Source organism: Muscardinus avellanarius (genome assembly GCF_963383645.1).
Source record: "Muscardinus avellanarius genome assembly, chromosome: 10".
Taxonomy (NCBI): domain Eukaryota; kingdom Metazoa; phylum Chordata; class Mammalia; order Rodentia; family Gliridae; genus Muscardinus; species Muscardinus avellanarius.
Window position 1 is genome coordinate 101059856 of NC_137796.1, and position 18315 is coordinate 101078170.

The 18315-nt window shown below is 41.7% G+C and overlaps 1 protein-coding gene across 3 annotated transcripts in view; it reads left to right on the forward strand.

The window, feature by feature from the left end:
* PARN (poly(A)-specific ribonuclease) overlaps positions 1 to 18315 on the forward strand; it is a gene marked incomplete at both ends in the record, with an annotated part of 167266 nt that overhangs the window by 69837 nt on the left and 79114 nt on the right. For all 3 annotated transcript variants that reach the window (XM_080704716.1, XM_080704717.1, XM_080704718.1), the window contains 3 exons: positions 2961 to 3016; positions 5348 to 5434; positions 11156 to 11230. In XM_080704716.1, coding sequence (XP_080560842.1) covers positions 2961 to 3016; positions 5348 to 5434; positions 11156 to 11230 — 218 coding nt within the window. The remainder of the gene's footprint in view (positions 1 to 2960; positions 3017 to 5347; positions 5435 to 11155; positions 11231 to 18315) is intronic.

The window sequence follows — 18315 nt, forward strand, 5'->3', positions numbered from 1 at the left end:
CCTTGAACCCATGATCTTCCTGTCTCAGCACCCCCAGGTACTGCAATTACACGTGTGCACCACCACGCCCGCTCTGATTGTTTATTTTGTTGAAATTTTTAACTATATCTTACTGACCTACATATTATTGAAGTTATTTGTGAAGATCTTGTCGATTCAACATTTATTCTTCTCTTAAAATTAAATCAAAAGTTAAATTTTTTTCTTTAGTTATTTTTCTTTTTTCGTGGATCATATTGAAAGTGGCATATGTTCAGACTGTGCTTGGTGCCCTCTCTGAATTATTTTTATACTTCATGTTATGTTTCATTAACTGTGAGTGTTGGGGGGATACTCAGGATGGTACTCAGGGCCTCACACATGCTAGCAAGCACTCTGCCACTGCCCTTTATTAAGTGTGTGTGTGTGTGTGTGTGTGTGTGTGTGTGTGTGTGTGTGTGTGTTTTATTGGGGATTGAACTTGAGCATTCTACCTCTAAGCTAGAACCCCAGCCCTATTTTATTTTATTTTATTTTTAAAAGTTGAAACAGTCGCCGGGCATGGTGGCACACACTTGTAATCCTCATGCTTGGGAGGCGGAGACAGGAGGATTGGCAGGTTCGAAGCCAGCCGCGCTGGCTTAAGAGACCCTGTTTCCAAATAAAAAAGTATAAAATAGGTCTGGGAGTGTAGCCCGGAGGTAGAAGGGCTTCCAGGACCTCCCCCACCCCCCCAAAAAAATTGAAACAGGGTCTCACTAAAGTTGCTAAGGCTGGCCTTGAACCTGTAATCATCCTGTTTCAGCCTCCCAAATACTGAGATTACAGGTATGTATTCCCAAACCTGACTCCTTCATTAACTTTTAAATTAAAAAACATTTATTTATTTATTTTTCAGTACTAGGTATTGAACCCAGGGGCATTCTACCTCCAAGCTATACCCCCAGCCCTATTTTTTATTCTTTGTTTTGAAGCAAGGTCTCACTAAGTTGTGAAGGGCCTCACTAAGTAGCTGAGGCTAGCTGCAAGCCTGTGATCCTTCTGTCAGCCTCCCAAGTACTGGGATTACAAGCGTGCGGCACCATGTTCAGCTAAAACATATTTTTAAATTTTGAGGAGTATTTGTGTATACACACACACACACACACACACACACACACACACACACACACACTTCTCATTCCATATTTTATTTTTTAATTTCCTTTTGTAGTTTTGTAGTACTAGGGATTGAGTCCAGGGCATTCTATCTGCAACCTGTACTCCTAGCCTTACTTTATATTTGTTTCTGAAACAGGATCTCACTGGTTGATGAAAGACTCACTTTGAGAAGCTCTCCTCCTACCTACCATCCTCCTGTCCCAGCCTCCACCTTACTGGGATTATAAGCATGCACCACCATGCCTGGCTTCATATAAATTTGCTAAATGAAGAACTTATAATCATACGAAGCATACAGATATTGAGCTTTCTCACCTACTGTAGGAATAACTTAGCAAGATCTGCTTGGCAGTAGAACTGATAGCTGCCTTACCTTAAGAACCTATTCTGCTGGGTTAAAATTATGTCTCATACTGTTTTCTGGCATGACAAGTAGTAGTGCTTAAATTGTATAAAACAGCTTACAAAAGCAGAATTGTACATGTTAGCCTAAATTAGTGAAGTAAAAGTAAGTTTGATTTCTTAGCCATGGGATTTGGCTTATTAAATTATAGACCATACAACAAATTCTTTAACCACAGGCTACCATGGTTTCGTTTTCTCTGACACCAACAGTGCGGTGGTGTTGATGCTGATGGTTCCATTTGTAAACCAGCTCCTACCCTGCGTTGCTTCCCAGTGCCGAGGAGTAACATGCCTAAATTGCAGGTCACTGAAGCCAGACTAATTGCTGCTGGGTGCTTGGATTACCTCTTTCATTTGCTGTATAGTGTAGTCCCTACTAGAGCCACACAATATATTGTTACCCGAGTAAACTCATTACAATCATCTTACACACAACCGCAAGCCCATAATCTCTGCAGAGAAAAGAAACTCTGACAACATTACAGAGAGCTATGATTAACAAGCATTCTTTTTAAAGTGCTTTTGTACCCATTCTAGAAAACATACATAAAAGGACCACCATGGTATATATTAGTGTGATAGCTCTCAACACATAAAAAAAGGCAATGTTTTGCTTTGAGATTCTAGTATGTTTTATTTTTTTGTGGTACTAAGGATTGAACCCAGGGACATTCTGTCTCTGAGTTATGCCCCACCTCCATTTTTTATTCTTTATTTTGATATGCTATGGGTTTCACTATTTTTCAAAGGGCCTCACTAAGTTGCTGAGGCTGGTCATGAACCTGTGATCTTCTTGTCTCAGCCTCCCAAGTACTGGGATTACAGGTGTATGCCACTAACCCGTTTTTAATATATTTTAAAGGACAATAATGATGTAGGCTTTTGAGACAGTCTCTTATTTCAGACTATGTCGTTTACCCAGAGAGATTAGCATTCATTCACTGACTTTACATTTATCAAAAAAAAAAAAAAAAGAGAGAGAGATAGTAACTCAGGCTGTCATTATCAACTTGCAAACGACATTCATGAGGGTTACCTTTATAATCTGTAGGAACACTTATTTCTAAATTGGTAAAATGATTAATATTTACTTTCTTATAGTTTCTCTCAACTAACAAGGCGGTTCTGCAAAGAACTTTCAAATTCTTGATTATTATTTTCATTCATTTAAGCTGATAACTTACTGAGCAACAACTAATGCCAGGAATTGTAGGTGTGGGAAAAGCACAGTTTTTTAATATATGAAAAATATTTAGCCCAAGAGAAAACTTTCTGCAATGAATTTTAAAATCTCTAAAAATTATTTTGGGAATAGAGTTAATTTAACCAAGAAGAGTCTGCTGAAACATTTAACAGATGCTTCTGTTGGTTTCTAAGAAGAAATTAGTCTATTACCTGTCTCTTTATTTCTGTAGGTTGTTTCTTATGAGGGTCATGGATATCCCCTATCTAAATTTGGAAGGACCAGACCGTGAGTACATCTTTATTTTCTAACTGTGTCTGAACATGGAAGTATGTGGTCTGAAAGGGTAACGAACGGGAAAATATTAGTGAAAATGAATTTTTTTTCTATTTAAAAATGGACAGTGATTTTATGGTTGGTATGAATATTGTGCTTAAGTTTAACTGGACTCTTGGGCTTTCATTAGTCATCTCTTTACTTAATTTTCCAGCTTATGCACGAGTTGAAATTTTCAAAAATATATCTTCTCTTCATTATTTCATATTTCTCAGAATTCTTATTTCAGCATTTCCTATAAATATTTATAATAGATTTTAAGACGTGCCATTCATTGTCAGTGACTTGTTAAAATTTCTATTTACCAATTACTTGAGTATGTATGTTTAAATTTAGTGGATTGATTTTTCTTCTCCTCCTCTTCTTTTTTTTCATTAAGTGTTGAAGGGAAGCCAGGCGTGGTGGCGCGCGCTTGTAATCCCAGCATTCGGGAGGCTGAGACAGGAGGATCTCGTTTGCAGCCAGCCTCAGCTACTTAGTGAGGCCCTCTGCAACTCAGTGAGACCCTGTTTCAAAATAAAGAATAAAATAGGGCTGGGGTGTAGCTTGGCGGTAGAAAGCCCCTGGATTCCAACCCCAGTACAAAAAAAAAGTGAGAAAAAGTGTTGAAGGGCTGCAAGTGCGGCTCAGCAGTAGAGTGAGCGCTCTGCGTGTGTGAGGCCCTGGGCTCCAGCCCCAGCACCAAGAGGGACGCCAAACACCGCACCTGAAGTGCCCTCAGTGTGCCTGGGAGGTGGCTACCTCGCCTTTTTTCCGAGCCACCTTCCATTCCATCTCCTTTTCTGGCCTCGGCTTACTTGCCTTAGTTCCTGTCCTTGCCGTGTTGGATGGTGAACTGTACCTGTGATAGCCGTCGCTGCAATGACAGTTTTACAGGCGCTGTTGTGTCGCACTCCACGCTAGCTTGTCATTCTCACGGCAGTTCTGTGAGCTGAGCATCAGCACTCCCAGTGTGAGCCGAGAGCGGGTCAGAGCAGTGAGATTTCTTGCTTACAACTGCCATTAATGGTGGGTCTGGGGTTAGAATGCAAGAATGTAACTTAAGACTGCTTCTAGCCGGGCCTATTGTGTGCGCTTATAATCCCAGTGGGAGGCTGAGACAGGAGGATCCCAGGTTTGAAGCCAGCCTCAGCAGCTTAGTGAGGCTCTCAGCAACTTAGGGAGACCCTGCTTCCAAGTGAAAAGTTGCGGGGAGGTGTAGCCTAGAGGTAGAAGGCCCTGGTTCCATCTCCAGGATCAAACACACACAGAAAAGACTGCTTCTTAATAAGAAACAACTATTCAGCTGGGCGTGTTGGTGCACACTTGTAATCCCAGCATTTGGGAGGCTGAGACAGGAGGATCGCAATTCACGGACAGGTTTGCTACTACTTAGGCCCTCTGCAACCCAGTGAGACCCTGTTTCAAAATAAAAAATAAGATAGGCCTGTGGGTGTAGCTCAGAGGTAGAATGCCCCTGGGTTTCATCCCCAGTACTGCAAAACAACAACAACAACAACAACAATCAGCCTTATTATCAGTGTTATGCTGATCACGGTGGCATGGACATATAATCCAGCTACTCAGGAGACTGAGGCAGGAGGAGCACAAGTTCAAGGGCAGCCCAAGAACTTAGTGAGACCCTGTCTCAGAGGGAGGAGAGAGGAAGACTCAAAGAGAGACACTTGAATGGACATGATGTGCATTCACAGAGCTAGCAAACCAGTCGCAGGGAGGCCGGAGGGGCAGGGAGTGGGGCGGGAGCCAGGGGAGGCTCAAGGAGTGCTGTGCGCATGTCTGCCGCTGTCACCCTGAACTGCGTCCAGATGTGTGGTTATAACGCACCAATAAAATATAAAGGATGAGGATGGAGCTCAGCAGCAGAGTGCCTCTGGATTCAATCCCCAGCACCACAAAAACAAAACAATTAGTTCCCTTAATTTGGATAGTGCATTAGTATTTAAAAAAAAAAACATTAAATGAACACGTGGATACCTAGATTCAGAGGAAGAAGATGAATGCTCAGTGTGAGTTCTTGAGCAGAGTAGCCTTTCCCCGCCTTGAATGATCTGCTCAGGGACTGCGCCAGACACTTCTGTGCAGAAGCCCTGGGTGAGGGCCGTGTGAAGTGTCAGAACCTGAGGTCCAGTCGCGTCGGCAGCACCCTGCCTGCAGTGTGAGGGGTGCCTTTAGGAGTTGTGTGGTAATCATGAGGCATTTATGACATTTCTCCAAGCTACTGTGGGCTAGTTGACCTCTTCGAAACTACCAACCCTTCATCTTCACCACATATTTGTCTTGCAGTGCAGCCGAAACGTGACCATGTTCTCCACGTGACGTTCCCTAAAGAATGGAAGACCAGCGACCTTTACCAGCTCTTCAGTGCCTTTGGTAAGTCAGCTCCAAGTACACATGCACACTTTAGGGTTTGCTATAATTTTGGAATAGGTGATCATTGGTAAATAGTTTTAACTTGGGTATAAAATAGGCAAGATTTTTTTGGAGAGCGATACTAGGGATAGAACTCGGGCATTCTACCATCGAGCTACACTCCCAGCCCTATTTTTTATTCTTTATTTTGAAACAGGGTCTCACCGAGTTGCAAAGGGCCTCACTAACTAGCTGAGGCTGTCCACAAACTGCGATCCTCCAGTCTCAGCCTTCCAAATGCTGGGATTAAAAGCGTGCGCCACTATGCCCGGCAATATTCAAGGTTTTAATTTGACTTGGAATTTTTTTGTGACAATATGATCTGAGGAACTTTTAATAACACTTCCCAGTAAAATCCTATTAATCCACAGAAAGTAAGATACCATTACTATGACTGCCTTTACTACTCACCAGGGAACATAAACAGTCTGGGAGTACATAATTGTTAAGATTAAATTCAGAGAGAATGTGTGTTTGGTAAAGGCAGGAGGTCTCTGCTTGAGATTAAAGAAGTTAGGAACAGACCTAGATGTCAGAGCTGACCAAGACCTGAGATATGTATGGGGGTGGCACTTTTCCCTTTTTTTTTTTAAATCAGATTGTGTTATTAGGTTAATTTAAGCAGGCTTCTTATTAGGGTTTGTGAAGATCATTCTGATTGTAATCCTGCAGAACAAAAGTGTGTGTGTGTGTGTGTGTGTGTGTGTGTGTGTGTGTGTGTGTGTGTGTGTTAGTTACTGGGGATGGAACCTAGGGGCATTGTACCACCGAGCTATATACCATCAGCCCTAGGGGTGGGTCTCACTAGGTTGACAAGAGTTTCAGTACTTGCTGAGGCTGTTCTCAAACTTGCTGTCCTCCTGTCTCAGCCTCCCAAGTACTAGGATTACAGGTGTGACCACCATGCCCAGCATGAGATCACAGGTTTGGGGATAGCCTCAGCAAGTAGTGAGGCTCTCATTAACCTAGTGAGATCATTTTCAAAATAAAAATAAAATAGGTCTGGGGTGTAGGTCAGAGGTAGAATGCCCCTGGCTCTAATTTCTAGTACTACAAAGAAACAAAAAAAGGAGTTGGAATTATATATGACCTTATCCCTAGTAACACACACACACACTAATAGTAAAAGATGGCAAAATGTTTATATTTTGACACTTAGTATAAAAAGTAGAATTTCTGTATAATACTATTAAAACATATATATATTAAGACATATATATATATATATATGACCTAAATATAAATCTTAATACCTAAATATAAATATAAAGACCTAAATATAAATCTTAAGACTGATATATATATATCAGACTGAAAGGAAGTGTCATGCTATCACCACTGAATGCTTTAGTTTTTCTTCCTCTGTGCTTTCCTATATTAAACATGTATTGCTTCTTATAAATTAAATAAACTTTGTATAATTTATTTTTAGAAACGTGTTAGAAAGCATTTTTTAATGGAAAATTATCCATTATTTTTGCAGATAGGCTAGATGTCTTCTGAAATCCTAGTCAGCCTTTTTAATTTAAATACAATTATAAAAATGCAATTGAATTTCAAGGCTCATTTCTTTTGGAAGCTTTTGTTGTTGCTTATTTTGTTAAGTTCTTGTCCCTATGTAGTCAAAGTTTAATTGGCTGAATTAAGTAAAATACTCCGAGTAGAATTTTTTTCAGGTTAGTTAAAAAAAAAAAAATTAGCTGTGTGATCTTGGGCAAGTACCCTCTATGTAACTTTTGTTTTCTTATTGGAGATAGTAACAATGACAATAATAATACCTCTTTTGGGCATTCCTAGGACTGAATGAGCTAATCCCTTAGAAGGCATTTAGGACAGTGTGCAGCATGTGGGATCTACTCAAGAGGAGCTAGCATTACCATTTATCTGAAGGGTAACTCACATGCACAATACGTGGGAAAGTCAGCACATTGCCTTATCGTGCACTAAGTGTGGGTGGTTTTTTATTTTGATAGTAAAACAAAGCAGTTTCCAAAAAATTCTTAGCCTTCAAAACTTTATTAAAAATTAAAACTTTCTTTAATTTTGGCTAAATTCCAGTGATTTCCCCCCTTTTTAAAAATTTTTTTTATTGGTGCACTGTATTCATACATCATAATGGGATAAAAACTTGTGTAGACATACATGCACACATCGCCGAATTAGCCCCTACACAACCCCCACCCCGTTCCCTCCCATCCCTGGCTTAGTGGTTGACATCTAATATTATAGCAATTTATCCAAAATTAACAATGATAATCTCACTAAACAGCTTCATTTCTCTGATATCAAACTTTTGATCACTTAGAGATAACATTTCAGTATTTCTTTTTGCTTTCTTTCTTACCAGAGAATATTTTTTTAAAGGCAAAACTATCGTACATTTATTTTTTTTTTCAGAAAAAAATCTATCCTTACATGAAATATGAACTCTAAATACACAAAACAATCTCAAAAAAGAACAAAGCTAGAAGATGTACATTTTCTGATTTCAAACCTTATAGAGCTACAATAATTGAAACAGTGTAGTACTGCTATAAAGGCAGATATATAAACCAGTGGAGTAAAATAGAAAGCCTAGAAATAATTTCTTTTATATATTGTCAAGTTATTTTTGACAGAGTTTCCAAGAACATTTGGTGAAGGAAATAATAATCTTTTCACTAAATATTGTTGAAAAATAATAATTACATGAAAAAGAATAAAATTGGACCTTTACCTGACACCATATACAAATATTAACTCAAAATAGATAAAAGACCTAAATATAAATCTTAAGACTATAAACTTTTAGAAGAAAACTTGGGTCATAACACTTCACAGCACTGAAATTGGCAGTGATTTCTTGGATATGATTTCAATGGCACAGGCAACAAAAGAATAAACAAACTTCCTAACAAATAAAAAAATATTGTACATCCAAAGACAATGTAAACAGAGTTCAAAGTTACTGATAGAATGGGATAAAATATTTCCAAATGCTTTATCTGAAGGTATATTAATATTCCAACTAGAAATCCTAAAAATTAGCAACAATAAAAGCAAACAATACAATTTAGAAATACAATTTAGAAATAGGTAAAAGACTGAAATAAATAGTGAATCTTCAAAGATTTTAACCTATAAACACATGAATATATTCTTCTTTGCTTAGTTGTCTGCTGGATGGAAAATCTTGTTTCTCTGGTTCTGGTGTGTATTACCTATTTCTTCTTTGTAGTTAATCTCTTTGAGTATTTTCTCTAGCGCTGGTTTTGAAGACATAAATTCCTTCAGTTTCTGTTTGTCATGGAAACTTCTTATTTCCCCATCTAATTTGATAGTTTTGCTGGGTAGGAAATTTTTGGCTGGAAGTTGTTTTCTTTCAGAGTTTGGAATATGTTACTCCAAGCCCTTCTGGCTCTCATGACTTGGTTTGGGAAGTCTGGAGTGATTCTAATTGGTTTGCCTCTGAATGTCACTTGGCCCTTTGATTTTGTTGCCTTTAAGATTCTCTGCTTGGCTTTTACATTGGTCATTTTGACAATGATGTGGCGTGGGGATCCTCTTCTCCGATCCTGCTAAAGGGAGTTCTATAAGTTTCCTGAACCTGTGTATAGACCTCTTGCTCTATGTCTGGAAAATTTTCTGCTATTATTTCTTTGAAAAGATTATTGATCCCTTTGGTTTCACCTTCTTTTCCCTCCTCTATTCCGATAATTCTTAGGTTAGCTCTCTTAAAATGGACCTATATTTCTTCAATGTCAGATTCCTTCTGATTTTTTTTTTCTAAGTTAGAAATTATGCATTCGTTCTTTGGAGTGATCATCTTCTAGAAGCAAGATTCTATTCTCCATGTGGTCTAATTGATTGTTTATACTTTGAATTGAGGCCTTTACCTTTATTTCTTTTAGACTCTCTCTAAATTCTTTCGAAGGTCCTGTATTATTTCTACAGTTATATTCCTGATTTGATCTTCTGGGGATCTCTGAATTTCTGTGTTATCAGGTTCTGATAATATGGGGTTGTGGGCATTCATTGCTCTATTGTTCCTCTTTCCTATGATTTCAGAATTTTGTGCCTTCCCTGGGTCACTACGACTTCACTTAGGGTGCTCTGTATCTCGAGTCTATCGTAATCTCAGCTGCCACTAATCCTTTACTGGTTTGTATCGCAAAGTCTCAGACCCAGGGAGTCAATCGAGGCTGCGTAAGACCATCGGGGTGCCGGGCTGGGCGTTTTCCCACGGGAAGCTGCGACTAGGATGTGGTATCTCTGCCACTGCTACTCCTCCACTGGGATGTACTGCAAAATATCTGACCCAAGGAGATTATCAAAGCTACGCAAGTCCCTGGGAGTGCAGTACAGGGATTTCTCCTTTAGGGGCCACAGTTACACTCACGGTTATTGCTCGCGCAGATCTGGAGCTGTGGCGGGGCGCGGTGAACTCGCTTTCGCTGCTGGCAATATGGCTCCATTGTCACGCCCTTGGCCGTGAGGCTGGCACATTTCTTTTCTGGTTTTGAGCTCCGTTCTGAGTCCCTGGAAGGCGTGATGAGCTTGGCCACTGGGAGTTTTAGACGTTCTTTGCACTGAAAGAACTGCTTAATTACACCCGAATGATCCACAGCTGCTCACTTCAGCTCCTTGTTTACCTTTCCTCGCTGGAGCCTGGTGCTGTGAGGGAAGATGGCACCGGTCCGCTGTTGCATTGCGGGCTTGATTTCTGGTCTCTGGTTGTTCTTCTAGTGTTTTTTTTCTCTCTTTTTTTTTTCCCCTTGTGTTTACATTTTTATTTCTCTGCTGATGGTGTTTTCTGGCTATGAAAAGTGCTGATTTTGTGGCAACAGACATCGAGTTTTAGCAGGACTCGCAAACGCTGCTTTTCTTGGTCGCCATCTTCCCGGAAGTCCCCACACACACACTTTTTGTGTGTGGTACTGGGGATGGAACCCAGGGGCATTCTACCTCCAAGCTACACCCCTAGCCCTATCTTTTATTCTTTATTATTTTTTATTTATTAATTTTTTTGTGTGGTACGGGGGGGGGGGACCCTTCTACCTCCAGGCTACACTCCCAGACCTATTTTATATTTTTATTTGGAAACAGGGTCTCTTAAGCCAGCGAGGCTGGCTTCAAACCTGCGTGACCCTCCTGTCTCCACCTCCCAAGCGCGCGGATTACAAGCGCGCACCACCACGCCTGGCTTTTATTTTTTATTTTGAAATAGGGTCTCACTGAGTTGCAAAGGGCCTATGTAGCTGAGGCTGTCCATGAAGCGCTATCCTCCTGTCTCAGCCTCCCAAATGTTGGGATTACAAGTGTGCACCACCATGCCTTGCATGGAACAAGCTTTGTTTTGTTTGTTTGTTTTATGGTACTGGGGCTGAAACCTAGTGGCATTCTACCAGCAAACTTACAACCCCAGCCGTATTTTTTATTCTTCATTTTGAAGCAGGGCCTCACTGAGTTGCAAAGGACCTTACTAAGTAGCTACGGTTGGCCACGAACTGTGAGATCCTCCTGTCTCAGCCTCCCAAATGCTGGGATTATAAGCGTGCACCACCACGCTCGGCAGTGGATCAGATTTAAACCAGCGCTTCATCTCTGTAAACAGCTGCCTATGCTAAAATATGTCAGATCTCCAGAGTCAGCCTGACAGGGCTCTACGTGGTCGGGTGTTCACTTTAACCTTGATATTTACAGGTAACATTCAGATCTCCTGGATTGATGACACATCTGCGTTTGTTTCTCTCAGCCAGCCTGAACAAGTACCAATCGGTAAGTATTTGGGGCATCTCTGCTGTGTTAAGTAGAGGGTGGGGCTCTTCCTCCACTTGAAATCTGTGGGCTCAGTCAGCTGATTCACTGCATTGCTGCCTGCTTTGATTTTGAGCTTGTTTCTAAAGTCAAGGAAATAATTAGTAAGTATCACACATAAAGGTGAGAAAATAGACCAGTATTTGGCTTCATTAGATATACTACAAGTATGTTTTCACTTCCATTCTCTTCCTTTCCCACTGTATTTTTTCTTGGGTTGGAGATTTACTTGAAAATTAGAAGTAGTAAATTAAATTGAAGGGACTGGGAGGAACATGAATAAATGATACCTGCATGGCCTGTTCATCTCTGTACTTCTATTTATAAATATATGTTATTTATTCATACCATTAAACTTATATAAAATACTTGTTTTGCAAACAAGTTCTAAAAAGATGGAATAGCATATATCTGGTGGGATCCCAAATGATTTTGATACTTACCATGAGGAAACATCTTGGTTTTGTTTGTTTGCAGTACCGGGTTGGAACCCAGGGGCATTCTACCTTCGAGTTACACCCCCAGCTCTATTTTTTATTCTTTATTTTGAAAGAGGGTCTCACTGAGTTGCAAAGGGCTTCACTAAGTAGCTGAGGCTGTCTGTGAACCCTGATCATCCTGCCTCAGACTCCCAAATGCTGGGATTACAAGTGTGCACCCCCACACCCAGCAACATCTTGTTTTTATAGGATGAAAAGTTAATATTTTTAAAAATATGTCATTAAGCTACATATCCAGCTGGGCTTGCTGGCACACACTTACAATCCCAATACTTGGGAGGCTTAAAACAAGAGGATCACGGCTTTGAGGCTAGCCTCAGCAACTTAGTGATACCCTCAGTAACTGTGTGAGACCCTATTTCAAAATCAAAAATAAAATAGGGCTGAGGGTGTAGCTCAGAGGTAAAATGACCCTGGGTTTAATTCCTGGTAACACACACACACACACACACACACACACACACACACACACACTGTATTGGTAAGCTACATATTTAGTTGAGCATGGTGACATATCTGTACTCCTGCTGCTCGGAAGACTAAGACAGGAAGATCACAGATTTGAGGCCAGCCTAAGCAACATAACAAGACCCTTAGCAACTGTTTCAAAATAAAAAGTATCGAAGTGGGCACCAGGCATGGTGGTACAGGCCTGTGATCCTAGTACTTGGAGGTTGAGACAGGAGGATCATAGGTTCATGGTCACCCTCTGCAACTTAGTGAGATTCTGTTTCAAAATAAAAAAATAAAATAGGGCTGGGGTTGCTCAGAGGTAGAACACCCCTAGGTTTGATAATTCCCAGCGCCAAAAAAAAAACCCCAAAACAAAAACAAAAACACAAGGGGGACTTAGGGTGTAGCTCAGAAGTAGAATGCCTGGGTTCAGTCTCCAATACCAAAATATAATAACACACATGAAAATTTTTTTTTTTTTTTGCAGGTGTAGGGATGGAACCCAGGGGCATTCTGCCTCCAAGCTACACCCCCCTGCTCTGTTTTTTATTCTTTATTTTGAAACAGGGTCTTGCTGAGTTCCCAGGGTCATTTGACCTCCGACTTACACCCCCTGCCCTGTTTTTTATTTTTATTTTGAAACAGGGCCTCACTAAGTTGCGGAGGATATCACTAAGTAGCTGACTGAGGCTGTCTGCGAACCGCGATCCTCTGGTCTCAGCCTCCCAAATGCTGGGGTTACAAGTGAGCGTCACCACACCCAGCTTGAAAAAAATTTTTTTAAAGCTACATATTCAAATATATTTCAAGCTTAAGTTGGGCATGGTGGTACACACTTGTAATCCCAGCATTTGGTAGTCTGAGACAGGAGGATCACAGTTTGTAGATGCCCTTGGCTATTTAGTGAGACCCTCTGCAACTCAATGAGACCCTGTTTCAAAATAAAAAATGAATAGGGCTGGGAATGTAGCTTGGAGGTAGAATGCCCCAGGTTCCATCCCCAGTCCTGCAGTAAGAAAAAAACAAATATACTTCAAGCGTAATAACTTTAATGGTGTGGAAATTTTAGATGCTACCTCTAGTTTTTACTTAGCCAAGTGTTTAGGGATTGAAAGGTGTGAAAATGAATCGATACGTCTCTTTTTTTTATTTAACAGAGTGCCACACATTACGTCTATATAATCATGGTAATGTAACTCGAGTAATGTAGGAAAATGTCTCAGGCATGCAAATTCAGATCAGAGTGTTTTGGTCTTTTGTTTAGTTATCTGATCAGTGGAGGAGGTTACACGCTTGGCCTCTAATCACACTGCTTCAATGCCTGAGGTTGTGTGACCTTGGCCACGTTATTAACCTGACATACTGCTCACCCCTGGCAGCTGAGGATAGCAGCACGGACTTGTTAGGGTGGTTGTGAGGATTACAGGAGAGTTTGCATGTGAAGCTTGGCACAGTTTTGACCTTTTATTATAGCTATTTTAATAGCAATTTCTATGTGAAATTTCCTTTGGGAGCATGTGGCACCTGACGGCAGTGTCGAAGGCAGGTGTAAATAAAGTTCCTTGTTATTACCTAATATATTACTGTGATCCATTCCCCCACAGTCTTTAGAATGATGATTTAGAGAGAATCCAAAGGGACCAACTTGTTAGTGAGGTAAAGACAGTCGATGTGGGCCGGGCCCCAGGTGGAGTTTGTAGTGAGGCGGCAGTGCGGTTGAAGGAACACTGAACTAGAACTCTGGGCCTGCAGCCTGGTCCCACCTCCTCTGCCCAGTGTCCACGCTCCCACTGCCTCGCCGGCCACACTCCAGGGACATTTAAGGATGGAGTTGCATAGGCTTTAAATCTGACCCAGGGACTGACTGCGGCTCTGCCACTCATCAGCCATGTCTCTTTGGGCAAGAAACATAAACCTTAGCCAGGTGCAGTACGCACACTTGTAATCCTGGTACTTGGGAGGCTGAGACAGGAGGATTGCAGGTTTGAGGAAAGCCCAGCTACTTAGCGAGGCTCTCAGTGGCCTAGAGAGACTCTATTTAAAACAAAAAACTAAAAGGTGCTGGGGCTGTAGCTTGGAGGTGGAATGCCTCAGGGTTCAATCCCCAGTTGGGGGAATAAACAAGCTCTGGAACCCTCTTAGTGTATGTACGAGGGCGGAGACGACAGTTAGCTTGGCACGGTGATAGTAGGATGCGAGGAGAGCCTGCTCTCCAGTCCCCATCCGTGAGCCCGCACTGCCTTCAGCCTGCCAAATGGCAGGCAACTGCGTGGCCTCCCTTCTGTGAGCACCGAGGAGACTGAAAGTGCTTTGAAACTGCAGAGCACTGGTTAGCGTTATTTGAGAATGGAGGCACAGTTCCTTACTTCTGTGATAGGATGTCAGGCTCCTGTAGCACCACTGTGGATGCTGAATAATGCGTGCTCCCTTATTATCGGAACATTCTTCAGACAGGAGCTTTTCAGCTGAGTATTTTATTCAGTGAGGAGCGATGGCAGGGCGCGCTGCGTCAGAAGCAGGGAAGCCACGGGAGCACGCTGTTGACTTTGACTGCTTGGTTGGTGGCCTTGCCTCCCCAGCCACCGTAGGCCCATTTTGTTCACAATGAACACGTGGTGCCGGGCACACTGGGCTTGAGTGTGTCGAATGGGCAATGTAAAAAACAGGCCAAAGTGAAATTGTGACCTTTCTTACCTTTTTTCTTTTAGAGCAAACAGTAGATGACTGTTGCCTTTTGACATATGCAGCTTTGCTATTTATTAAAGTTTAATTTTCCATGGCAGTCTTTTTTATTTTCCTTCTTAAGAGGCAGCTCTTAACAAAGTCCCTGGCAGTGTGAGTGTGCCACGCCTCTGACCATGTCGGGCTCAGCCCTGCCTCCCGCGGCGCCGGCCCTGCCGCATGCTGCCCTGTCTCAGTGCGCACACCGCTCCTTGTGAATTCTCTCCGGCTGCTTCGTGGGGGCTCAGACTCCATTCCCTCTGTGCACGCAGCATCCTGAACACGTTGTTTGCTTTTCACAGGTAGACTGTGTGCTTTGAGAGCAGGGAACGCATCTCTTGTTCATCACTGTGTTTCCAGTGCTTCGAGTAGTTGTGTCTGACATTCGTAAGGAAATGTCTGATACTTGTTGGAATGCATAAATGATATTCAGGGTATTACGACTTAGAAATGCCTTTTTGCTCTCGATGGGCAAATCTAATGTCTCTAGTCTTTTGCTGTGATTTATAAAAGTATGCAGATGTTTCATTGAAGACAGCGTAATAGTTCTAATGATGAGAAGGGCCCAGGCCTATCTAATGTGCCTCAAATCCTATTAATGTTATCTTAGACAAATTACTTAGTCATTTCAGCGGAAACAGAGGCCTATTCGATCAATAAGTAACATTGAAAAAAATCATTAAATGCCTATTTATATAGCAGCTTGTAATGGTTTCTTTGGCTCCGATACAAGCTATATTTGATTTAGATTCAAGGAGTTTCTTTGTAACTGACACCTGTCTTTTTCTTTTGGTATTACTAATTTTAATTAGGATTCTTAAAGCTGTTTTGACATCTGAAATATGAAAGTTCCTTTCTTACAGTAAACTATACACATATTAAAACCAACCCTTCTGCTGAGTACCATTTTGTTTAATTCCTCTTGCTTTGTGTTTTCTTTTGGTACTGGGGATTGAACCCAGAGGCATTCTACCTCCAAGCTACACCCCCAGCCCTATTTTATTTTTATTTTGAAACAGAGTCTTACGAGGTTGATGAGAGTCTCACTACTTTCTGAGGTTGGTCTTGAACCTGAGATCTTCCTGTCTGAGCCTCCCGAGTACTGGGATTATAGGTGTGCCCCACCATGCTTGGCTCCTGTTGCTGTGTGTGTGTGTGTGTGTGTGTGTGTGTGTGTGTGTGTGTGTGTTACTGCAGATGGAACCCAGAGGCATTCTACCTTAACATCACACCGCCCCCCCTATCTGGTTTTATTTTTTATTTGGAAACAAGGTCTTACTAGGTTGATGAGAGTCTCACTATTTGCTGAGGCTGTCCTCATACCTAGGATCCTCCTGTCTCATTCTCCCAAGTCCTGGGATCACAGGCGTGCATCACCAGGCTTGGCTCCTGTGCTTTTTGTTTCTGGCAGCTCTGAAGATGAGAGTCCCCGGTGGCTTTGGTTATTCAGATAAGCAATAACTCCTACAAGCCACGTGTCTAGCGTTTTCCCCTTCCGCTGGTCAGACGAGGCCGTGGGTAGCCAGTGCAGGGTGCAGTGCCAAGGAGGAGACTGCTTATCCTAACCACTTGGGAACTGTTCTCAAAGTAGTCAAGAATCCACCTCTGACAGTCAAATCTGAGTAGCCCATTCATATTTAGGATTTTTACATTTAAATTCAGTGGGAGAAGAACTCAACGCTATTTCATATGCAGCGCCCGTCACACACACTGTTTGGACACTGTCTTCACTGTTGAGTACATCATAGGACATTATCGCTGACTGTAATTTTTATAGAAATGGCTTGAGAAAAATAGGTTTTTTGTTCATTTTAAAAGCTGGAGATTGAAGCACCTTGGAAATACTACAAGAAATTTTTTTTTTTTTTTTTTTTTTTTTGGTGGTACTGGGGTTCCTGGAAGCCCTTCTACCTCCGGGCTACACTCCCAGACCTATTTTTACATTTTCATTTTTGGAAACAGGGTCTCCTAAGCCAGCGCACGCGGCTGGCTTCGAACCTGCGCGATCCTCTTGTCTCTGCCTCCCAAGTGCGGGGATTACAAGCATGCGCCACCACGCCCGGCAAGAAAAATTTAAAAACCAGAAATTGATAAAGGCACTTCAGGAGAGGGAGGAGCCCACAGTCACCTTTGCAAGTCCAGCCTAAATCCAGAGGTTGTATGCAGATTCCGCATGCTGCCTTCGGAGCATTTGAGGATGATTTGTTGGGTTGGGGGACACTCTTGGCTTCATCTTGGTGCAGAATATCTGTGTGCCTATACTAAATCATCCTTTAAAAGCACAGCTTTGGATGGCGCTGAAGAGATAAATATTATAATGGTGGGCAAAACTCTTTTGAAGTGATTATTCAGCACTGAATGTGCTAAAATGCTGCTTGTAACTTTAAACTTTACCTGTTTATCTGCTTCTTAATATTCTTGTAATGTTTGCTGAGTCAGTAGTGATAACGGCTTTTCATTCGTGCTATTGGTAATTTGTGTTCTCGTTTTTCGTGGATTATTCTAGTTGGGAACCAATTTTGTTGATCTTTTCAAAGAGCCAGCTTTTGGCTTCGTTCATTTTACTTTTTCATTTGCTGTGGTCTGTTTTGTTGGCTTTTGCTGTTTTGAAGATGTCCTTCCTTTTACTTTCCTCTCCTTTTTCTAGTTTCTTGAACTTAGTTATTGATTATGTGTTTGGTTTTTCTTTTAATTTTCTCCCCTGAATTCTGTTAAAATATCTTAAGCCTGGCTTCCTATGGGTTATGCCTAGGTCAGTATAGCTCAGTGGTTAGCTAATAATTCATCAGGAGTTATGCTTAAACACTTGACACCGTCAGGCTTCGCCCTTTGCCCGCTGGGTCAGGGGCACATTCAGTGCTCACACTTGAGAGGCCTGCCCCAGGCTCTCTGAGCTGCACTGACCCTCTCTCTGGGTGCACACGCCTCACATTCCAGTCGCAAGGTGCACAGGGCTCAGACTCTCTGTCATTGACTTAGGCTTTTCTTCTTTTCTAATATTAACCTTTACATTGCCCTGTAAGGCGTGATTTAGCATATCACAATTTATATGTGTGTACGCTAAAAACGTTCCTAATTTTTCTGCCAACCATGGCTTATTTAGAAATACGCTGTTTCAGTTCCAGAAGGCTAGGCTATGCCTAGAGCTTTGTTACTAATGTACTTATATTGTGATTAAAAACTGCAGTGATTTAGGTTCTTGTAAATTTTCTGTTTATAGCCAAGCATAAGCTCTGTCTTTACTAGCGTCCTTATGTGTGCTTGAAGAGGGCATGGATTTTGCAGCATGTGGTTTGACCCCTGCGTAACAATCACCCTTGATCTATCCTATGTCCTTGCTGGCATGGTGGCACACACCTGTAATCCCAGTAC